The sequence below is a fragment of the Leuresthes tenuis genome, unplaced genomic scaffold, assembly GCF_036924035.1.
Source record: "Leuresthes tenuis unplaced genomic scaffold, fLeuTen1.0.hap1 SCAF_23, whole genome shotgun sequence".
NCBI classification, from domain to species: Eukaryota; Metazoa; Chordata; class Actinopteri; order Atheriniformes; family Atherinopsidae; genus Leuresthes; species Leuresthes tenuis.
The window spans coordinates 22,821,678-22,846,590 of NW_027325377.1; the positions used below are offsets into that span (position 1 = coordinate 22,821,678).

The 24,913-nt window shown below is 43.2% G+C and overlaps 1 protein-coding gene across 6 annotated transcripts in view; it reads right to left on the bottom strand.

Annotated features, from left to right (window-relative positions):
- Positions 1 to 679: 679 nt before the first annotated feature.
- foxp2 (forkhead box P2) overlaps positions 680 to 24,913 on the bottom strand; it is a 91,973-nt gene continuing 67,739 nt past the window's right edge. For 4 of the 6 annotated variants that reach the window (XM_072377783.1, XM_072377788.1, XM_072377784.1 and 1 more), the window contains 10 exons: positions 23,602 to 23,706; positions 17,897 to 17,984; positions 16,390 to 16,473; positions 13,015 to 13,225; positions 12,127 to 12,230; positions 11,888 to 11,989; positions 9,332 to 9,453; positions 9,061 to 9,130; positions 8,043 to 8,347; positions 680 to 4,304 (listed from right to left, as the gene is read on the bottom strand). In XM_072377783.1, coding sequence (XP_072233884.1) covers positions 4,160 to 4,304; positions 8,043 to 8,347; positions 9,061 to 9,130; positions 9,332 to 9,453; positions 11,888 to 11,989; positions 12,127 to 12,230; positions 13,015 to 13,225; positions 16,390 to 16,473; positions 17,897 to 17,984; positions 23,602 to 23,706 — 1,336 coding nt within the window. In that variant the 3' untranslated portion in view covers positions 680 to 4,159. The remainder of the gene's footprint in view (positions 4,305 to 8,042; positions 8,348 to 9,060; positions 9,131 to 9,331; positions 9,454 to 11,887; positions 11,990 to 12,126; positions 12,231 to 13,014; positions 13,226 to 16,389; positions 16,474 to 17,896; positions 17,985 to 23,601; positions 23,707 to 24,913) is intronic. The other 2 variants (XM_072377785.1, XM_072377786.1) reach the window with 2 other exon arrangements.

The following is a 24,913-nucleotide window of genomic DNA, read 5'->3' on the forward strand; positions in this document are numbered from 1 at the left end:
TCCATCAGTCGAAAGGCTAAAAAGCATGTTTTTTTTGTTTTTTTTCCCCCCACTTTTGAAGTGCCAAGAGGAAACTGCTGTCTTAAAGATGGATGGAAAATGAAAGACGTCTGATGCAATTTCACATCTTTGTTTCCTGTCCATGATGCAGAACCTTGATGCTAATAAGGCAGGCGTTTTTCTGAGCATGACAACAGACTTAATAATGTGGTTGGTGCCAAAACCACTTTTGCAGAGTGCAGCCCAGAAATGAAGCCTAGTTGGGTCACTCACTTCGTACAAAAGTCTTTCAAACGAGTACACAGCAGAACGTCTGTGTGTACTGGGAGATGCTTGTGGTACATGAAAGCAGCAGGCTTGAATCACACACAGGCTAAAGCCATTACAGGTCCAGAGGGGTGGGCAATGCAGCGCCTTGTCCCGCTCCTCTAAACAAGACCCAAGGTGCTGGAAGCTGGAAAAAAGCCTTGTAACATATACATTAAATTTTAATTGTTTTTTTTGTTTTTTTTTTCCTTTTTCCAACCCCTTCTTTCACATCTCTGAAGTAGCGGCTCCTGAAATGTTAAAAGTGTAATGCCAGCTACATTTTCATGGCTGTGCCTTTGTAGAATAAAAGATATATGTGTAACAGTAGGGAGGGGGGAATAATTTACTCTCTGATGCCGGAGGTAGACAGTTGCTTTTCAAATTCCAAGTTTTGGTCCTTTATTTTATTCAGCAGTGAAATGCCATGAATACAGAAAATAATGTCTGTTACAATTCTCAACCATGACCTTCTAATGTCAGAGAACCTTTAACGTATGGACACAGTACACAGTAATGAGAAGTATAAAAAAAAAGTAGTTGAATCTCGATCAAAAAGGAAATTTCAAAAAAAAAGAAAAGGTTTTCACCAATTACATAAACATATGTTTGCTACAGTCCCAATTTACTGTATACATAGGGGGATCATATTCTCAATTATTAGAGAAGGATAGCAGTAGAAAGGATACATGACTCAACTGCCAGACATAATGCTTCATAAAGTATGCACAGAGGTACAAGCAATAAATACACACATTAGGTTAAGCCTTACAGCTACGCAAAGCAGATGCAGAAAAAAGCAGGTTTGCTATTCTTAGCGAGCAATGAGAGAGAAACAGTAAAAATTCAGGTAAGTCAGAAAAGAAACACAGATTTTTTTTTTCCTCTTAGAAAAAAGTCTGGTAAATTTATGGGTCCACCAAGGTTTTTTTTTTCTTTTTACATAAGTATGCACAGTTATCAAAATACAGACAAAATCAACCCAGAAAATCCAGACAACCCTAAAATCTAGTGGAGGAGCAGATCGCAGTTCTGGAGGTCTTTCTGGTATTATGTGCAAGCAACTATTTTAGACATTTTTTTTTTTTACTTAATTTATACAAAACCCATGCAAATCTACAGGTAATATGCATTCTGTGACTGACAGGTTTTATCCCTCCCAAAACAGTATATCTGAGGTAATGCACTCTGATGCATTGTACATGTAGGCCATCGTCCTGATGATTTTTATTATATTCTTTTTATTAGTTCTTGTTTCCAGTCCACCAAATGATTTTTAGACATGCATTTTTAAAACACAATATTCCCTTACAGGTAATCTATACATCATCATTCTACAAATGTTTGCGGACAACCTATTACAATGCAAATCTTCCGTATCTTGACGCAGGGAATGTAAACGTTGGTTTGAGCCACGTCCTGTGAGACAAGTGTAGTAAAGTGTAACAGCTCCTGTGGCATTCTCATAACTCGTGCAATCTGTCATAATTGTTCTGAACTTGTTGTGCAGAGGTAGAAGCTTTTAGAAAGCCTTTTTGGGTAAGTGGGAGAACCCTTTTTTTTTTTGAAAGACGCAGCGTCCTCTTTATTTGGTGTGATAAGATTATTAAGAACGTCGTCTTCAAGTCGTTTTGCTGACTCCAGCTCAGTACTGAAGGGATAAGCTTTGTTCCTGGGCCCAGTGTCCTCCTGACGTGGAACTGGCAAGTGTGTGTGTGTGTGTGTGTGCGTGTTTCCTGGGCTTGGCGTCACACTCCAAAGCAACATATGCACAGTGTGTTTCCATTTTGGTCAGAAGGGGCAGACGCGTTGCTCGTTACAGCGCCACACAAAGCCACGTCGGTTCTCCGACGGCACGCTCTCTGTCAGAACAAGAAAGTTGGCCACGGGATCTCTGTGTTACACTCTGACATGGTGTGTGTGTGTGTGTGTGTGGCTGTTCTAGGATTTCTTTATCCCATACAAGAGGAGGCAGAATTTTGTGTAACTTTGGTTTACTGAAAACAGAAATGACCGTTAAAGCAACAACACTTTTCTAGATGACATAAGCTGAGAGGAGAACGATGGGATGTAGTTTCCACAACAACTAGTTCTTCTTAGTCACGAGACTGTAAGTACCAAGTGTGTTGTAAAAAAGCTGACCACCTATACAGAGCAGTTGTTTCTATATAGTTTAGAAGCTGTGACCCACACAATGAGTTTCTGATGAAGTTAAAGCAAATATCACCTAGAAATGTCACCTTTCACCTTAGATATCCTCTTCTGCAATGGCTATCACTATTTGCTTTTACATGCTCACCAAGCCACATCATTTCATATTAACTTGAAATCATGACTTATTTGGCTTCACTAGATATTTTTCATGTTTGGTTAGAAATGTTTTCAGTTTCGGTTTGGACGCGGCTCAGAACAAAAACCGCCACGGAAGCAAGACGTGACAGCACTTCAGTCCCACTTAAAAGCATACACGTAACAAAGAAGAAAAGAGGAAAAGGTGATGCGTGACAAAAGAAAAGAAAGAAAGTTCACAACAACACGACGTTTCTGCACTTCCACTGAACACACGAATGTTTTGTTTTGGTCATGATCCACTTTCACAGTTCGCTGCTCTCCACCACTTACATCTCCAGCACTAAATGCCTGCAGGTCAAATATCGCATCACCCTTCACCCGCAGCACGTCTGCCAGGAAATCTCCCAAAGTGGACCTTTTTACGACTTCTCAAATTACACAAGAAAAATCAGCATTTCTTTCCGCTCTCTCTTTCATCTTTGTATAGGGCTAAATGAAACAATCCCAGAGGTTATTCCAAGGTAGTTTGCTGAACGAAAGCTTCTCTTTGTACTAGTTTAAAGTCACAGAGAGCGGACCAAGAAGAGTTTGGCGGCTTCTGTCGATAAGCTATTGGCCATTGCTAGTGTTGGCTTTGGTTTCTAGCTGTTGCCTGTGACTGTTTGCAGGTAGACAAAGCTTTAGAACGCAGAGGTAAGAGAACAGCAAAAAGGAAATGATGCAGAAATGTTCTGTGAATGGTGCTTTAAACAAACCCAACCTCATTTCCAGTTTTCTCTTTTTTTTCTTTTTTTTTTACTGACACAAACAGGTAACAGACTGGAGGCCAATTTCTTTATCCTTTTTTTTTCTCCCCTCTTTTTTGTGGACAGCTGCAAAAACAGTCTTGGTAACCGCGGTTCCATTACTGGTGTGATTCAGGGAATGGAATTTACAGTTGGTGGTGTCTTAAAAATCATATCTGCAAAATTAACAATGGAAGAAAGTAAGAAGCTAAAAATAATGTACTGGTTTTCATAATAGTAGCAACATACAGGCAGTGACACAAATTTCCGAGACTACTCCTGTGCAAATGATAACAGAGCAACAACTTGAATTGAACCAGCAATTGTCTCTAGACATTAACAACTACTGTGGGTTGGATTATTCACAAACATAAAATGTCTTCCTTTTTGGCAGTATACGAGGCCGCTAGCTTTCCACGGAACATGATTTGCTTATTTGTCTCATGTTTTTTCCCCCGTCCGTGAGTCCATCATTCGTGTAGTGTGTGTGGCCACGCCACCCCTAATGAAACGGGTCTCAGAGAGTTTTTTCTTTTTTTTTCAACAGACATCTCATGTCTGTCATGTTTGGGGATCCCAAAGGACTGCAACAGAGAGTTCCTTTGGACTGGTCTCTATCCGGATACATGCTCAATAAATAGTCCCAGTGGTGAGAGAGACAAAGAGAGTCACCTGTGGTTTTTTGGGCTGTGGAGTGGTTTCTAGTCTTGTAGGTCTGCGTGAAAGAAACAGTGCGGTCGGGTTAAGGGATACATTGACCAAAAGCTGTATCCTAGTCACTCCAGGTCTTCCGACAGGTTCCCTTCCTCCAGCTCCCGGTCGTCCTCCAGCTCTGGACTGTGATTGGCTGTCGTCACGAGTGACATCGGACAGTCGTCGTCGTCCATATTAAGTGGCTCCTCCTTCACGTGAACCGGAGGCCTACGAGACAGTCACAATGCCAATAAATCCGAGATTCTTATGTGTTTTATGTCACATTCCTGCAGCCGTTAGCACATCAGTAGCTGAGAGAACTCCTGATAACGCAAAATAAAATGTAAATTACTGAAAAAGAACATTTTGGGTCACACAGTTTCTTCGCTGTAATGCAGGGTGCTGTTCAGTTAACACATGCATATTCTGTTGTATCAAAAAACAAGCGTGACATGTATTATCGAGTGAAAGTAACAACCATGTTGTTTGCAAGACGCTAATTCGACATGATGCCTCACGTCTACTGTAAGTAAGCGCATAAAAATTGCATGAAAAACGCTGCCCCTGTAAGGCCGATAAGCTGTGATGTTCCAGACATGTTTGGCATTTAAAAGTTTACTGATGACACCAGGTTGAAATACATGAAAAAGAAAAAAGGGGGAGGAAAAAAAAAACAGGACACATGATAAATAATGGAGAATTTCTCATCCCTGAGCCCCCTGGAGCAAAGGCAGAGGAGAGGCTTTTTTATCTAGTTAATAGAAAGCACAGCCACTCGTTAATATGCAGGGGCTGTGCATGTCGCTCCTCAAGAGGAAAAACCGGCAGCTAGGTTCTGCCATTAATCAACTTCAGCCCCGGCAGTTTGCTCGGACACCATGATACATGTTTTTAACTCTAAATGGATGAATATCTTTAGCCACTGTCAATAAGCTGTGGGCAGGAAGCAGCAGCGGTGCAGCTCACAGGACGCCTCTCCCTTCAGAACAACAGAGGAGTGGGTGGAAAAAAAAGTGTTGGGCGGCTAACAAGAATAATAATGCTGTCACACACAAACAAGGCGTAACATGATCCGGGGCCCGAGTCGGGGAGAAGGGTTTGTGCCACAATGATAAATCTGACAAAACCTAATTATTTTTGACACATCGGATGCATCAGACAGTCCCCATAGACACTGAAAGAGGAGAGGGAGACTTATCAAGTGGTAGTGCGTTAGGATGCGCCTCTCCTGGGCTGCCTTCATCAGTGGAGGAGGAGAGGGCAGGGGGGTGGGGGTGGCTTTGAATTTGAAAAGAATTTTTAAAAGGTACAGATGACTTTAATATTCAGAGCCAAATACTGTAAATTAATATTCTGATGTGGTAGGATGAGAGGAGGAGGCAGATCTTAGCCGGATGCAAGCGGAGCGATGAATATTTCTGTTTCTGTCCCCCTGCTTTAGACAAAGCATGTGCACGTGCACATTCAGAAAAAACCCATGAAGGCACCGTGAAAATATCCTTGTTTCTTATGCGTTAAAATTCAGACCACAACAACATGGCTGCAAGCCGCAATAAGGACGTTTTAAGTCACATATTAGTGCCCAGAAAAGGAGTTCTAGAACCAAATGACACAAAAAAATAATAATTAAATTTGCTTTGTCGGGAGACGTAATAAAGAACATATTATGTTTCAGTTGCTAAAAACCGATATTACTATAGTTAGAGTTCACTAGCATGCCTGCCTCACACTGCATACAAATGCTTGTTTTCTAAAAAGCTCCTGATCATCTTTTAGTCACCATCACTTGAAAATGATAATGAGCGCACCCCATTGATCACCTGTCAGACCTGAAGGTGCCCCCCCGTATCCTCATGTGCTTTTAATATGCAGCTCATTAGTTGTTTGTGTGGCTTAGAAGAGAAATATGTGGCACCGCATTCGCAGGCTTGAGCTTTCTGACACTTTATTAAGATATGTGGATGAGCCATTTAGTGCTTAATGGCTAGCTGCCATTATTGAGTCACTCAGGAGTAAACGCCCGTCTTTGTGGTGTAATAAATACGTGATGCTCTGCGGATGTGTGTGCGTGTTGTGGAGATGCCTGCTCTCACATCAATTGGAGATTAGCTGTGGCAATCATGCAGAGGTATGTCAGGGATGCAAATAAGGTCATTAGTCCAGGCAGCCTAATGGTGGGTTGGGCGACAGGAGAAGTGGTGTAGTGATGGAGGGTGGGGGGCATTTATAACATCTCACTATGATTCATTAACTTACACCAGAGAGGGGTGGTCACTCAACAATTAAAAGTGGCGGGATAAGACACAGCTCATAAGACCGAGCGCCATTAAATAGATTTTCTTTTATTTCATGTGAACTCGTGATGAAGTTGGCTGAATCACAACCAGGAGACATACTTCATGAGGTTGCCAATTTGCTCAAGTTGGGAAGTCTAATTGAGAGTTTCGGTCTTCCTGGGTGTTACTGGTACTACTTCTTTTAAGCATACCCCTTAGGGTGTACATGAGTGTATTACACGTGCACACTCGCAAATGCACACGCCAGCGCTTGCAAACCCAACATGGCCCAGGGCAAGCTGGTCTGCGGTTAAGCAGATATCATTAACCTTTAGACATTTAGGGGAAGGAGAGGTTTGTCGAACTGTTGAATTGAGTTGGTTGTGCTGAGGACTCCTCTCAGGAGAAGGGCCTTCGAGGTGATGTACTATTTAGTTTAGTGCTACAAGCCACTCTATTATTTAAACACATTCTGGAAAAGTCAGTCGTGAAAAACACATTTCTTCCATTTTGAGGTTGTCGTGGCTGCGTGAAGGCAGGCAGGGATGGAGGAAAGGAGGGAGGGCGGAAGGATGGATGGATGCATCTCATCCTCCGCAGCCACTCATGTCAAGGCAGAGTGGTCACAGAGAGGAGAAAGCAGGAAGAAACGCACAAGTCAGTATTGCTCTGTTACTGAAAATTAAATGACCTGAGGGAGTGGTAACACTGGGATTCTGTCTAGAGCTGGGCAGATTTGCTCCACTTAACACCCCATTTCAGAGACGGGAAAACATGTCCAAATATATTAACGTATAGACACTTGATAGGATTAGGCAAACACACTCATAACTACACTCAGCCGTATGGAGAAGAAGCGCATCCTTTCTCCATTACAGAAGTGGTCGGCTAATGTGGACCGACTTAGCAGCATGAGCTTTGATGGACACTGGATAAGAAACATCACAATGTCCTTTTAAGGGTTTTGTCCCCCAAATGTTGCATGTTGTGTGTGTGAGAGAGCGCTTCCATACAAGCTGCCCTCACTCCTTTACTTATTCAGACATTCCTGAAAGTCACACAATATCAATCTTTAAAAACACTCCCAGCTACATTAAAAAAGAGGTGTGGAGGGAGGAGATGTTTAAAGTAATTAATGCTATACTTGATCAATATTAATAGGAACAGTCTTGCATAAAAAATAGCAGCTAAACCTCTGGAACGCACGCTATGGTGTAATCAAAGACTATTTATAAACTGAGACCATGGCCCAGAACCTACTCCAGGTACAACGGCAGACAGAATGAAATTACCACAGCAGATGGAGGCGTCTGCTTATAATAGAACACTTTATGGATACTGAGCTTTGCCCCTGGGTCAATGCAAACAGAAAAAGAGACTGATACTGTGGGTTAAATGCCAGACAATTAAACTAACAAAGGGCACAAAGGCAGCAAGTGAATTCAGGCTAGGCAAAGTGGGGGGGTGAAGGGCAACTTGCCTTTACTTTGTGTAAGGTGCAAATGAGTGTGTTCCTTATTCATTTAACATTTTCAGGTATTTCACAGGCTCCATACTGTTCTACTCTTCAGTGAATTTGGGATCACTGACTCATTTGTACGTGTCTGCCAGATGAACCCCCGCATGCTCGTGCACAGCTGCACTGCTTACAGGATGCAAACTGTGTGTGTTTATTCTGTCTGCAACTTACATGTGTACAGGAGGGGAGTATCCGGGGCTGCCGTGTTCGTTGGTGTCCAGGTGGTCAAGTGAGCCGTTGAGCTCCTCATGGACGGAGTGCAACAAGCTGGGGGGGCTGACACTCTGCGTACCTGGGGGGCTGCCGCCCAGCAAACCGTGTGGACTCCCACCTAACAGTCCAGGTGGACTTCCTCCAGTGAGTCCAGATGGGTCTCCGCCGAGGAGGCCGTGGCAGCTGCCTCCCATTGGACCTGCGGCGCTGCTCATGAGCCCCGGGGTCCCCAGCAAAGGCAGGGAGGTCTCTGCCAAGGCAGCCTGCAGAGGAGGAGGAGAGAGGAATAACGATAAACATATCCCGAATAGTACGATCGCTGATGAGCGGAAGGTAAAAAGCAAGAACATTTTTACAATAGAGAGGTCCAGCAGATTTGTAACCATTAGGTTGTGGCTGAAGGATGATGGGAGAAAAGTTACGGGGGTGCAATTACATAAAAAGTTAAGGAAGTAAAAAGTTGGAAGGCAGGTATGACGTTTGGAGGCAGTATGACGAGTAACCTGTGCACTTCTTACTGTCAACTACCTCCCACCAACTGCCATTCATGTATGATGTGGCTATGTATTCAAAAAAAAGTCCCCCCCCAAAACTTTACCTCACAATAATAAAAAGCCCTGACACTTTCGCCGGCTGCGCATTAAAGTTATATTCAGTGATTAAATTTTTAAAGTTTTTGCCATGAGCACCTCGCTGGCGTACACTATGAAGCCAAATCATTTATGACAGCTCAGATAAATATTAATGCACATGCCCTTGCATTTGCACATGCCGCAATCAATCTCGGGTGGCTGCCACAGATGAGAGAAAGGAGAGAGAACGGAGAGAAAGAGGGAGAGTTGCTTCTTGGTTCGACCACAGGGTGGCCTTCTGAGTCTGAGGGTGGAGAGGAGAGACGGTGTGACAGAAACTGACAGCCATCAGCCACCCAAATCAGTCACTCAGGCTCATGTTCTCCCAAACTTTTGGTTCATACCTGTAAGCTGGCATTTAGTGCAGTTCCATAACCAAGACTGGAGGGCAGGTTCTTCACGAGAGATGGACTTCTAAACATGATGTGAAGAAGACAAACAAAGCAGTTAATACACGACGTTCAGTCTATGTTAAAAAGGAAGACTGTGATAGCAATATATAAACTAAATGGCAGGAACACAGAGAGAGAAAGCTGGGCCTGCTGAGTTCCTGTGATCCTCTAAAAGCCATGGAGCTACAGCTCTACATGTAAGGAGCGTCGGCGGAACTCCTACCCTGTGATCTTCTGCGACCTGCGTTTCTGGTACTCCACCTCATCCACCGTCCACACCGCCCCCTTCACATTCTCCACACGCACAAAGCACTTGTGCAGGCTGAGGTTGTGGCGAACAGCATTCTGCAGACAGACGACACACACGGGTCAGACGGACGAGGTAAAACAAATCATATTCACTCATTATCCGTCAGGAGAAAAAAAAGGCCTGGAAATTGATTTTTTTTCCCTCACATTTTGAAGAAATTCTTAACATTCACGCACCATTGATTTAATTAGTAAAAATTGAGTGAGAGCGAATGCTCTTACAAGTCCTGCACACAGTACATATCAATCAGAGTAAGTAGGCTAAAAGGAGGTAATCAGCATAGCGAATGGCTTATGGTGGTGACAGAAGTGGTAATGCCGGCCTTGATAATGGTGATGTCAGTAACCCTTCCTGCTCCAGAAAAGCAGAGCTCTTAATGGACACATTGCTTTAAAGATGACAGTATTGGAAGACAGTTATCAGGAGACCCTTGTGTCATTGTGTGTGTGTGTGTTGATGAGAGGGTGTGTGAGAGAGTTCGAAATAAGCTGAACTCCATCTGACATCTATATGTCCAAATATTCTTCATGTGGTGTCACATCTGGTGTTGAACATGAGCTTACATGACACTCTTATCTTTTAAATTTATTATCAAAGCTGCCTTCAAATTAAAAACAGGATGTGTCATTCATTATTAAAACCAGTAAGGTGTTTCATTAATTACAAAATAATAAAATCCTATAAAAAAACTCATATTAATACAACCATATGAGCATAATTAAAACATGCATTGGACTCTACAAATAATAACCTTGGCTTTAATATCCCTGCCTCTCATATTTATCATCTCTCTTAGCTTGGTGTGTACAGCTCTTTCTTCAAGAAAGGGATTCAGAAAAAAGAAAAAAAAACTCATAAGCAGATCTCGCATCTGACCTGAAAATCCCAGGATTTGATTGATCTTAATGCCCATGGCTCTGAATATGATAATTTTAATATTAATGAGCAAATGAGCAGTTTTATTATGCATGCTATATAGTTAGAACTAATAAGCTTCTGGGTGAGAGAAAGGAAAAGTGGGGCTGTAGGGGGGGGGGCAGATCTCTTTTGAGCTGATGAGACCAAGCTGAGATATTAAACTACCTTTCATTTCTTTCTCTCTCTTCTTTCTCTTTACAAACGCATTCTCTCCGTTAATCAAATGACAAGCCCATCGCTGATCATCACACTAATGCTTACAAAGGGAATTGTGGAGCTGTGGATGTAAATAGATCACCTTGGTTATTGTGCGGGATTGGAGACATGAAGACAAGATATTTCTAAAGTCACTGTGACATCCCTGCCGGGAACAATGGAACTTATGCAGGAAAGCAGGAGAGAAGCCGTCTAAAACTGTGCCAATGGAGGCGTTTGGGATGCTGTGAAATCTAAAGAGTGGCAAAAGCGCTCAGAACATATCTTGTCATAACATTATTACACAGCAAAACACGGCGCGTAGTGTATTTAACAAACTGGAAAAGGGCACCGATCTTTTTGCATGCCCTCCTGAAGTGGTGATCACACACCCATGTGCTCATTTGCATCCCAAATCCAAATTAATTCACTTTGCTAAATCTAGTGCTGTGACACGTCTTGCATGCTGATGAGCGGCTGCTGGAGTTTTCCCTCCAGTCCTCCGTGCAGCCACAAAGGCTAAAGGAAGCAAAAGGAAAACGTGCAGGGCCAAAAGGAATAAAACACTGAAGACACCGACGCGCTGCAAGGCTTTCTTTATCAGCAGGCAGACACACTCTGGGCTGAAACGTGACATTTTTCCCCATCTTTGTGCAAGCAGACAGGACAATAAAGTTGTGAGGACAGATATACAAATGGGCCCTTTTGTGTGGGTAAATAAAGAGCGCTCCCTCCATGACAGGCTCATTCTCACTTCCTCTCCCTGCTTTAGTTTCATGCGAGCACACCCTTAACCCCTGTCTTTGAAACAGTTTATGTATTTGTGTGTGTACATGAGAGTTTTTGTGTGCATGCATCCTTGGCCAACCCCTCCACACAACTATGAGCTGTTTCACAGCCATCTTTCCTTCCAATTAACCAATGATATGCAGGAGACTGTGGTTTCAGGAATAGGAGGAGGGGTGTATCTCTTAACAAAAGGTGCTGATGATGGAATGGCTGCTGTATAATTAGTGCGTCAGAGCCCTCTCCTCTCCATGCCAAGCCTCCACTATTAATTGCGCCAAATTAGAAAAAGATATCTGAGGGGGAATAATTCTTTCAGCTGTCATTTCTATACAGGAAAAGGGGTATGGTGGAAAATAAATAAGAGAAAGAATGAGCTCCATTCAAGGGAGAGGTTAGAAGGACGGGGAGAGGAGTGTTAATCGCTTTGTGCTGAGTAAATATATGCCTTCTTGAGGTTTTGTGTTTGACTTAAGCAAGTGGACTATTTTTCACTGTTTGGAGGAATAAAATGCAGAGTAGGACTGAGGAGGAGGGTTGTGTAGAGGAGGGACGGTTCATCAAGGTTACCTTCCAAGTTGCAGCGTTACGTCTGAAGTAGGCAAACGTGCGTGTGAACCAGCTGTATATTTCATTAAGTGTTAACTGCATGTCGGCAGAGTCCATGATAGCCTGAAATGAGATGACATCAAATAATGGTTTACTAACACACCAACAGGCTGAGAGTGGTAAGAGAGGGAAAGCTGCCATGATTCATGCAGCAATTAATTTTAATCTAATCAAGCAAAGTTAATTTATTTCCCACTCACCTGTCTTATGAGGGTTGCATAAGTAAATGGCGGTCTGACATCTGCGTTCTTATAAAACTCGTAGTTTGGGGCAATCTCTGGAAAAATAAATACTGTGTCACCACCTGAAATAATTGGTAAATTTTATTCCTTTAGGTACTGAATTTACTCAAGGTCTCATCAAATTAAAAAGGAGGAGGAGGGTGGTTGGAGGGGGAGACAAAGAGGGTGGGGTAGGGCAGAAGGGGGGGGCACATCAAATCAGCATTTTCTATGTCTAACAAAATGCATTTTTAATTAATCTCCCTCGTGAGAGATCTTAAACACTTATACATCCACAACATGAGATCTGTGTAGTTAGTTAGGGTGAAGCTGAATAATTTATGCCTCTTCACACTAAACACAGAAAGTAAATACAAACATCAAAGACAGGCCGTTTAAAATGCAAAGCATTAATACATGGGATGTCTTAATATAATAAATATTGTATTTTTCGTCATTATTTGAACTTAATTAACATTCATGCAATATTTATGCGCACTGGAAGTTCTTGTCTGTTTACATTTGGAGTGATTAAGCGCAGACTTGCTTTTACAAATCCACCAGACTTCCACAGTATGTGGAAGTGTTCCACTGCTAACAGTGCAGTGCTCTGGGTTGAGCTATCACTTTAATTTGCTATTTTAACATCCAATAGGTTTAAATAGAAAAAAGTCAGAGTTTTATTTCTTCTTCAGTCAAATTGGCATTTAGACTAATATAAATATTCACATCAAATTCAAGCAATTTCAGGGGTTTATTTCCCTCAAAATCCAAACATCGGACACGTCGACTTTTCCTGGGACCTGTGTGATTGTGCATTATATTTGTGAACCCGTGTTGTGTGTAGCGCTGAGTAGTTGGTCCTACCTGACGACAAAGGCATGGAGTATTTGTCCGAGTGGCGTCTGCGCATGGCTCCCATGCTGGGGACGTTTGCTCCTCCCAGGACTGATGGTACCTGGGGCATGGCAGCCATGGGTGTGATGGGGGCTGTGGGCGTGGTGGGGGTCTGAGGTAAGTTGGGGGGCGATGCTGAGGGCAGATTCTTGGACATGGTGACGCTGGAAACCAAGTTGAGCTGCGGAGGAAGAGCACAAAATGAGATGCATGGAGCGGAAAAGAGACAGATACAAGTGTGAGATCAGGGAGGAGGAAGGCAATATTTTGTGGTTTCTTGCACAGAGCAGAGTGTCTGCACTCCCCCTCTCTAACACAGCTGTGTTTCCACTAACAAGGCGCGTGGAGAGGAGCCAGCCCATCTCCACTAATTACAACCACCAAATTGTATCATAAGAATTCTAATTAGAGCACGCTGTTGAAGATTATCCAGCGATCAGCCTCCGTGTTATCCCGGCCCCATCTCTCTTTATCTCTCTATTTATTGCACCCTCCCTCTCCCACTTCCTCCCTTCCGCCTCCCCTCACTACCCACCCCACTACAAACAGTCATCATCATTAAACACTGAAGCAGTGAGCGCCACAAAAGTCCAACGCAGGTGTTTTGATTCTGGTCCACAACCAAAACTGTGACGTAACCGCACGTTGCTGTGAGGGGGGGGGGTGTCACAGTCTGTTCCACTGACCTACAGTCACAGATAACTTCAGCAAATCTTAGTCGAAAAACAGGTGGCCATCTGTTCAAGGTTAATAATGGCAGTCTTAATAAAAGCCTTTACAGTTACGATTCAACGGCTGCAGGCCGGGTCAACAGCGTCCGGATTCTAATCTTGAATTAACTGCTAATTTTCAGGCTTTATCATCACTGTAAAATAATGGAAGTCTGCTGCACAATACATACTGTGACAGAGTTACTCCAACTTCACATTAAGTCAGCCTTTATGTAATAAAACAAAGCTATAATCTCTGGATTTCACATATTTGTGCTTGTCTTTCTGGAGCCTGATAAGAATTGAGCATGTTTCTAATGATCTTATCAGTTTTAGGAGACTTTACATCACAGAAATGCTGGTAAGTACCATGTTAAAAGCAAACATTTCCAAAAGAAGCTAAACTTGGAGCTTTCAGATTGTACTGATGTCGTTTTTCTATCTAAAAAAATTAAAGTTTTGGATTTGAAATGCTTTTAAGAGCAAGTCTGAGCTCTGCATGGGTTAGATCCAGCCTTTTCCCACTGATCTGTCTTTGTAGAGCAGCCTGCTGGACAGGATATCCTGCTAACCACGAGGTCATCTTGGATTACCAAAGCTCTTTTTTGTTGTACATGCAAAATAAGTACTGACACTCACTGATTTAAGTCCAGTCAGTTCTACAACAGAACTTCAAATCAACACCACAACTGACCGTCATTTCTTCAGGAGAGATTAGAATTGTTGCAGACCTAATGCCCCTAATTCAGCGCGACTCGCAGCGAGTAAGAATGTAGAGTTCACGATCTTTCTCAGGGTGCTGAGACAAGTTTAAGAAATCTGCATTGACAGTTATGTTCATTTGAGATATTAATGCACTCTTTACTGGATCTTTGTCTCCACTCCTTCAACATCAGATACTTACCTCTGGCTCGAGTGCCAACTACACTCGCTAATCGTTCATCTTCTCCACCACTTTTTCACTTGCTTCCCAAATCTCATGTGAGAGGCTCTAACCGACTGGAAAATTCCTTACTGACCTTTGAGTCTCTGTGCTAATTTACTTGGAATGGTAATGACATCGTTACATATTCAAACCAAATTGCCTTAATTGTAAGCCTACAAGTGGAATGCATCCGTAGCGAGAGTTTGAATTGAAAGCGACTTGAAAGACGGAAGGCAGTGTGGGGCCAAAGGCGCTGAGAGAGATGGAGGGGTGAGGCGGTCATTCGCAGCTCGTGTTGATAAATACGACAAAATGTCAAGTTGGAGAAACTCTGGCGGATGGAGGGGTTTCCAGATGATAATCATATACCCATAGCTGTAATGAGCTGCTATGGTGCTGTCCGTACAGGCTTCTGTTGTTCGGTAAGTCGGGGGGGGGGGGGGGGGGGGGGGGAGACGTCATTTTCTCTGCATTCTGTTACATGGCTTCATTTGTGCATTTGGGCTAAACCATGAACCATTCCCTGTGATTCATGCTTCCATTTGGGAATCCACCAACCATCTGTTTTGTTATATCTTACCACTTCTGTACAGAGGATAAACACACATGGATGTCATTCCCCCAACAAATCTTCATCTTACCTCCCTTTAAAAAGCAGGGAAGCCTTAAAACTGAGGACTTAACTGTTCGTTTAGGAATTCTGTCTGAATTGCCCCCACCATCAAATGCAATTAGCCGCTCTTTCATGTGTGCTTTATGTAATGCAATACTTCATTAGCATCATTCATTCATATTCAGGCGTGGATTATAGGCTGCAAATTCTTTATTGGACGAGATGGAACCAAGCTGCCGGAGTTTTGAAGATTAAAAAAAAGAAAGAGCTACAGAGAGGAAGAAAGAGAGATTGAATAATAAAAAGGGAGTTTGATTCCTGATGGAATTATAGGATAATTATGCTATCTTGTGATTATCTACATTCTATGATGAGAGGTGATGAGGAAAATTATTCTATTGAAAGTAGGCACTTACTAAGCAGCAGAAAGACGCTAACAATGTTTTGCTGTCTAATATTTCAAAATGTCTAAAAAGGGGAGCTGGGGGGGGTAATGTTTTCAAAAATGTACAATCGTAATACCAAATTCAAATACTGGTTGAAATGAATGCATTCATAATCATTCAATCTAAGAGTAAAAGGCAAGAGAATGACATCATTTTCCCTCTCCAGTGACTCCCTTTCACAGTTTTGGGCTTTTTTTCTTTTTTGGTAGACGATTGCAGCTTCACTGTGTGTTCATCATGTTAACAGCACATGTCTTCCCCACTCAGCTGTTATTTTCAGCTGTTTGTTGTTAAAATGACATATCTTCTCCTCGCTCATTCCACTTCTGAGTGCTTCTGCGGCCACTGAGCCAAACAGTCATCAGCAGCCAACAGGTTGTTTTGGCTATTATATCTATCACAAAGAAATGACCCTGCTGTTTCAGCCGAGGACTCCGCCATCTAATACACTTCCAAAGTCTATTGTCCTCTCGCAACGCACAATAACTGATAAGAAGCAGATGTAACTCTGTATTACAAATCCCATTCCACTCCTTTCATCTTCTGTCACTCATTCGCACAACTACTGCGCGGTTAAACCGTTCATTTTCTGTGTGGCTGTCTTATTCAGAGCCAGACGTGTTTACGGCGAGCAGAGCAATATGCACTCACTGGTTTGGGAGATGATTTGGGTTCTGAGGGCCGCATGTGCAAGTGGGTCATCATCGCCTGAAGACGCTCACGTTCTTTAGAAAGCTGTGAAGACAAAAAGAGGGGAGAGTACATTAGGGTGGATTAGAAAGGAGTGGAAGAACAGAAAGAAAGAAAGAAAGAAGGAAGATGTAAGGAGAACAGGGAGAGACAGCTGCAGAAGGTGCAGACAGGTCAGGCCAAACAAATAGCATTTCATCTTTTTGTCAATAGAAGAATTTAGGTCAGCGAGACTTTGACAGTAACAAGCTAGTTGGGCCATAAATTAGGTGGTCCTGAGAGTCTGCTCAAAGTCCTGTGGACACTGTTAGGGGATGGAGCGTAGCCAGCAGCTGCTGGGAGGTGAAGGGGTCTTCCAAACAGGGTACCAGGCGGCCCCGCCTCCCCAGTCCAGTTAGTGGCCCCAGCCGGTGCCTATCATCAATCTAATTCATACGGAGTGACAGGGACCGGACCGTGTGAAAGGCTGAACACCCCCACCACCCTGGATGCATACGCACACACAAGGATCCAACACACACAGAGACAGACGAGCAAGCAGGTATGCGCACACACGTGTGCACGTGCACAGAGCTGGGCCTCATTACTAGTGACGGATCTCGGTGAAAAAAGAAAAAGAGGGGGATGATGGGGTTCAGGGATGGAGGAAAAGGGAGAGACAGCACTGTAATTAGCCACACTGTTCAGATCAAACTTCAATAAACTGGTGCTGAAATAGAATCGTACAACCGATCTTCTTTTTATTTGGCAGAATTATTTACTTTCACGGCACTCCAGACTACAGCCAGTTCGTTTCAAACTGTTCAAGTGAGCAGACAGTAAATATGTGTGGAAAGTGTCAGGTCTGGGACTCAAAGAGGAGAACTTTTTACCCAACCATCACCATAAACTGAGGCCTGGTTTGGTCTGAATATTCCCAGCTGGTGCTGCGTTTAAGCCCAGTTTCAAACGCACATATCTATTTGTTTCTAAGGAAGAGCAGCGCATGTCGCTAGTGCTGAGTAATAATGTCGCTCAATCAGCACTCTCATTATCTAGCCAGCATGACTTCTTAATAAGGTCACGCTCCACCTACTGAAAATAGTTCCCTCCTTTTGAGCTTTCTTCAGGTGCAAAGTGCAGTTAATTAACACAGCAGACTGGGAGAGATGCGCTCGCTATTAATTGGAAAGAAGAAGAGAAAAAAAAAAGAAAGCAGAAAATAAAGCATTGGCTTAATTCAATTAAAACAGCCATAATGGCTTTCGTTGTAAGGCCTGAGGATTCCTTTGTTTAGAGGCTTTGTTGAATTCAGCAGGTCCTGCTTGTCTGGGAGTGTTAAGCAGACCACAATGTGGCCTTTCTCCCGCTTCCACAACTTAAAAAAATAAAGTTTTGAATGGAAAACCTGTGCCTTGGGTGCTGTAAAATGTGATAATGGTAGAATGTAACAATACGTCTTCTCTACATCACCCCTGAGAGAACTTACTTGTATTTCAAGCTGCTGTACAACTTGCATCTGGACTCTACACTGGGCTGTGCTCCGGTCATCGAGGGCATGTTCGCTGTTTAGGTGCCTGGTGGGACAGACAGACAGGAGGAGATGTTACACACCAAATTATAACCCATCAAATATGTCACACCTAACAAGAAGGCCGACGATTCTATTCACTTTCATGATCAGAATTGTGGAGGATGATAACTACAGTATCAACTTCACCAATGTTTTGTTTTCATGATAATATTTCCATACTGGGACAATTATCTATAGGATCCAGTTAGCAGCCATTGTTCTACTGTGAAATGAGGTAATTAGAAGTAACATGATGGTGTGTGGTGCCATGTTTAACATGACAATAGGCCTGCGCCAGTTTAGATGGCTAACTTCAGTACCACCCTGAGCACTGCTTTCTTCTGAGAATAAAAGATGCTGGCCCAGCAGAACGGCTTTGTCGCCTTAATTTACTGAAAACAATACACACAATTTAACACCAGCAACATCTGACACACAAAAGCAGCTCTTCACTCCAAGGTGCATTATCCTGCAGCAGACATATTAAATATATCTGGTGTGTTCGCCTCATTGGAAGAAAAAGGCAGTCAGGCAGCCATAGCAGTCAATGAGGGTTTTTGTCTTGATTGGATTTCGTCTGTAGGACACAAAAGCTCCACCATTAAGGCAGACCTTCGGTCCTGGTAAAGCGTCCATTGGCAGACGCACGCAGAAAAACACAAATATGTGGCGAAAAGGCCTTCGTAAAGTGTTGTGATGCTGGGTAATGAGCCTCCATCTAAATGATCATTGGTGACAAACTCACAAAGCAAGCTTTGAGGAGGAATGCTTATGAAATGCCAGAGCTGCCACTTTATCTCCAGTAATTATAGGTTAGCTTGCAGACCCTTCAATGATCATTTACAGCGCTGCCTCCAGTGCATTAGAGGGAGTACAAAATCTCTCCCCCTCTGGCTTTCACTTTATCTAAGAACACACACTCGCTTGCATTATCGTGAACTTGCACAAGCTCTGATTGGCCACACAAAAAAATACACACTCCCACCACATACTCCTCCACTCTCCTCCCTCGCTTCTTGTTTATCTGCCATGTGCTAAACAAGACAACCCGATGAGCCGGCTTCTCTTGGCCTGTCAATCAAAAGCTGAACAGAGCATTTGTAATCACAATAGCTCTGTACCTTTCAATTAGACTGTGCACATTTAAAACCATTTCATCTTGTCCCTGCTTATGCTTTCGTAACCATTCGGGTCTAGTGCTCAGAAATTTTTCATTATAAATCAAGAATGAGGTAGCACTAAAGAAGGAGGGGAGGGGAGAGGGAGGGATGAGGGACAGCAGCAGAGGGGAGGGACGGAGTGGTGGATTTCTTCAGCCCTGTGCCTAATTGCTGTTTCAGAATGCGCATGCAAAAAGGGGGCATTTCATTAATCATTTAATCACGTCCCTTGCAGGATGAGGGAACTAATGTTGCAAATACCCTTTTCATTTCACTGCCCATAATGCTATCTTATGCACTTGATGTATGGCGTGTGTCATGAATTACAGCTGCTTCAAAAGCACAGAGTGGGCTGCTCGCTGTCCCTGAAGATACCTCATTACAAAAAGAAGAAAAAAAGAAGACAAAGACGACGGGGGAAATCTTTATTAAGCTCGCCTCTCATCGACAAGCAGCTTGTTTCTCTTGCATTTTGCCAATCTGAATGTGTTTGTGTGCGAGGGCCTCGCGACGGTCCTCAAGACAGTTCGAGCTTCCTACATTCAATTTCACTGCTGGCCAGTTAGCAAGGCGATTACAGGAAGATTACTACGTCCATTTATGAAATATTCAAATGGCAGCATGTTCTGCTGAGCATTAATAATGCCAAACGAAGACAAATGGAGGAGGAGGGCAGACGCACATGACAGATAACGAAAGAAAGTCTTATTTACTGAAATGTGGGGAAAAGAGTATTTTTCTCTTCATCCCTATCATTTCTCAACAACAAAGTGGTTTTAATCACATTGAATCTTCTTGTTTGCCTCTCACACATCAACATTTTCGCTGCACTATTATCTTGAACTTCACCGTCTATTGTTTGCTGAAGTTATAGCTAAATCTATATGTGAAGGTGAAAAATGGAAGAAGTTGGACTGACCAAACTGTAGCGTCAGTGTATAAGCACTTAAACTCAGAGATGGACTGATATTTGTCTCAATATCAAGCCTGGCTGCCTACTGTTTATGTTTACTGTTACGGCTCATTCCAGAGGAACATTGATTTATGCCCTACAGGGAACTACCCATGTGAGTTGAGAACAGGGGAGAAAAGATGTAGATAGAGACTGGAAGATGTAGCCGAGGAAGAGAAATCAAAGCAAATAATGGCGAATAAAAAAGACAAAGAGAGTGATAAACAAAAGGTGAGGAAGAGGCGAGACAAAGATGTTGTTTTTCAACCCACAGATAAGGATTTGTTCTTTTATTGCATCCTGCAGTTTGTCTTAAAGAGAAGGGAACAAAAGATCTCAAAGGTTTTTCCCCAAGATGCTCACATGAATATGTATAGGCCATCAACGTCCACTAAGGGCCCAATAATAAATCTACTCAAGCCAGCATATATGGATGATACACTTGTGCTAATTGTCTGTGTGTATTATCAGGGGCTGTGAAAGCCCTGCAGAGAAAGTTAGGCCCCGTAACTGTCTGCATGTGGCACACCAACACCAAATCAGCCAGTTTCACACACACACACACACACACAACACTCTAAGTTTGTACTGTAAACCTACCTGCATACATAACTAAACCTATATTTACAAATTCTCTCTCACACATACAGTTGCTGCCCTCCCTTTTAAAGGTCTTGTCACAGTGCAGCAGACATGCTAAAGGGTGGAGGAGAGCTGTGCTATGCAGGGGCTGGGGGTTGCCACAGTGTGCATATGTGTACATTATATAGAAACTGAGACATTTGGCTGCTGCCTTGTGGGTTTAATTAGCAGCGGGTTACAGACACCAACGTTCAGGTTAGTGGCTGAGCTTGCCATTTCAACATGGAGCCTGCCTTTCTGCCAGTAATAAGGAGAGCAGAGTGGTGACAGAAAGTTGAAGAGTTAAGTGTGTGTGTGTGTGTGTGTGTGTGTGTAGTAGGGGGTGGCAAGTATCCGTTTATATACAGATAGTCTGTGTCTTCTTGACATGCGAGGACAATCATTTAAAAGGGATATAAAAGGTGAAAAGCTAAACTAGAGGGATTGAATATGTACATGTTTATTGGGTTTTCAAGTCAAAATCTGTGGTGAGCAAGAGAGATATCGTGTAGACAAATATGGCCTCATAAATAAGAATCGAAATGTGCCAACACTAATTGGATTTTCTTTTATCTTTACCAAAGACTTTCCTCCAAAACAGCTCTTGCACATAACCTCAAAGCATCAATGTGCCACTCCTCTTTGTCTTGTAACTAACACAAATACACCCACAAACCGTAACAGCCACCACTTAAGAAACAGTCCTGGCAACGCGTTTTCATTTTCAACTTCACAGAGCTAATTCAGGGTGCCAGCCACCTTGCGGCTACCTTCTCCAGGTGAGAACACTTTAAAGCACAGTGAAGAGCTATTAAATGCTGATCCTGACAAGTTTCTTCATGCAACAAAACAATAGATGACTAAACGTGTCACTGCCGCTGAGCTGAGCTCCTGCAGCGAGCTACGAGATGCCAGCTTGACTTGGGTCTCCCCTCCCCACTCCACCCAACTACCAACATCTAAACTGTCATCTAAATTTGACACACACTTTATGTAACCCCGTTTAAACTGTGCCCGTGCGTACGTGCACGTGCGTGTCAGTGTGTGTGTAGTCTACTGGCATCTCCGGAAACATAAAAGGACTCCCTCTGACACCTACAATCACTGCTCCGAGGCACGCCACCGAGCAGCCATCTTTGTTCTAATGACGAGCCTGCCTTCTTTGTCGGTGTCTGTTTTCATGTGCTGGCTGGGTTACAGTGTGCGTGGTGGGTGGGTGGGGGGGTGCTGAACCAAGATGCTATTCTGTAGCAGCCAATGTTCTGGCAAGTGTTCTTACAAAACTGTCTGCCAACCTGTGCGCTCGCTTTCAAGTTTGAAATCTACCTGTTTTCTCTCCTTCTGTCGTCCCCGCTCTTTCAGTTTGCATCCTTTTTGCAGAGGCTTACCAGCTTACAGGATTCACAGGCACACACATCGCATTAAGCAGTGTATCTCTGGCCCTCACCTGAGTAACCAGCTAAGCTACCTAGACACAGTATCCTTAGAGCACACAGACTTCAGTGTGAACAAAGCGTACAGTGGAAAGGAATAGACTGATGCCTTCTTTAAGTTAGTGTGCTAAGGTGATAGGACACGATATAAGAAAACCTGCTAATCCGATGCAGGCTTGCTGAATCACATCTGCTCCCAAGCTGCAAGGCAAACTGTCCTACCTGAACTAGAGCGGATGGAGTCCAGGTTCGACAGCAAACTGGCTTTTCTGTTAGTTCTAAAATGATACTGCAGTAGATGATGCCTGCAGATGTGCTATGGCCACTCTACTACACCGACACCGACATGTTTGTGTCACATTCTCCAAAGGGAATAAGCAAACACACTTGTCAGGCTGTAGTTGTAATATATATTCACGTCTGATTCATTTAAATCCACTGCTGTCAATTATGGCTCTTTTAAGTGTGTTATATGCCTTGACAGCGTGTGAAAACTGAGCCTAATATACTGACTGGATGCGTCTTTGAAAGGCTGGTAAATACCAGTTTATTAAGCTCATTTCAATCCAAAGATACTCCTTTTAGCTTTAAATCACAAGCTGCTTGAATTAGCAAAAACCTGACCTAAATCCTACAGCAGCTCCCCATGGGTGGACTAGTTTCTTGTATCAGTACATTTCTGCACCTTATTACAGTCAATACTGTAGAGAAATGCATTAGTTGGAAAATAAGCCAGAACAATGTCCTGATTTCAAGAGTTTATGTGAATTCACATGGACATTTACAGCCCATGAAAAACACTCACCAGATCGTTATTTCACAGTTAATTACAAATCTAATTAGAATATTCAAATTAAAGCTTTCCCTTTCTTTTCTTCTCTGTGTGAGAGCAGGGAGCCAGGGAAAGAGGGAGGGAGAGAGACTCTCGGTGAGTGGCAATGTGATAACCTGTAATCGGCAGTGCTGCAAACACCTTCTTCCTTTGATGTCCCCCCACTAACATCCTGGCAACAAAGCCGGCCAATTACAAATGAGCTAATTAACTAAATTGTTGATGGAGCATGAAGAGTTCATTTGCTCTGGCGCCTGCACCATGACAACAGTGAATGGGGGGCTTTTGTTGTGAAGGTAGGTGTGCGGCCGTGCGAGTTGCCATTAGCTTTTGACGCTTTTTCACAAACCTATCGGGCCCCTCCATGCTTGCAAGGAAATTTGTTATGGATAAGAGTTGGTTTGAATTGTGCTTTGCAAGAGCAGAACCCTGTCAGGTAGCTATCTGGAAGGTCAAAATGCGCTCTGTGGAAGGCAGAGATGTTTTCTTTGTGAGGCCACAGAGAGAGGAGGCAGTGCACTGAGTGAAGGGGACAACTTTTGTGTGCTTCACAAAAAAAAAAAAAGAAGAAGAAGAAAAAAACCATCCAGAATTGCATCTTAGTCATAAGAGCACGTTCTTACTTCAAAAACTGTCCAAAGTCCTCACAGATGTTCTCACAGCCGGGCCACTTGCACACGCCATGACCATACAGTGGGTGAGTTCCTCCGCTTTCTTCATGTAGTGAACTAGAAGCAGACCAAAAAGAAGGGGGGAAAAAAGAGAGGAAAAGAAAATGAGCAAACAAGAAAAAGGAAATGAGGAGGGGAGGGAGGTCTGAAGAATGAGAGGGGCAGGGCAGCGTAAAAAAAAAACTGCCTCGAGATGATTTACATGAGGTTGCAATCAAGTGGAAAGAGATCAAAAGATTCAGCAGATTCAGCAGCGGGCAATTCAGCTGTTCAGTAACCAAGACTAAACAAGAGAAACACAGACTTAGAGCCGTAAAAAAGGAGTCTACATACTAACTGCATGAACCCAAAGTTCAGCTAACATCCCCAACAGAACGAGTGGAAGCTTTGTCTTGTACAGCCATTATCGGGAGAGGAGGGGTGGCTTTCGAGTAAACATTAAAAATCCAGACAGCAATATCATTTTCATCAGGAGATTAATATTCTGTGTAACTTATGTTCTTTGAGGACAAGGAGAGCAGGGGTGTTCTGGCGTTTTTCAAATGGCACCCAAATAAGTTACGACCCTGCCTAGACAGCACATCCTATTAAAGATGACAGTTTAACCTTTAGGCTTGGCACTGGTGTGTGTGTGTGTGTGTGTGTGTGTCTGCGTGTGAAAATGTGAATGGGAGCGCGTGCGTGCGTGCGCCTTAACGTGCGTTTGGCTGTGCTCGAATGTGTGTGGTCGATGTGTTGGTGCTGGCAGAGCTGTGTTTTACAGAGGGGCTTTCCCCACATTGATCCATGGCATGTTGGTAAGCAGCGCTCCTGACAATACTCCTTGCTCCATCATTATGAGACACCACACACCCCTCGGGACACAGGCAGATAAAAAGTCTTGTTTTCCCTTTCTTCCTTCTCCCCTCACTCATTCTCATTTTCTTTCTCTCTGTCTTGCTTCCAAAAGATATCTTTTTCAAGCCTCCTTTTAGTGGTACTGGAGAGATAGCATCTACTTTAAACCAATTACACAGCACTTCCACCTCCAGTGTGAGTCTCTACCAAACATCCACACAGACACACACATCTCCACCCTAAGTCCTTATTATAATATCGCCCAAGAAAAGCCTTTGAATAATGCATGGGCAGATAGGCAGATATGTGAACAGTCAGTGTTTCGGTGCTGGGTGCATTTATAAAAGACGCTGTCACAAGGATAAACATCCTGGAAACGCCACTCAAGGCATCACGTATTCTGTTTACATGACGAGCACGCAAGGAA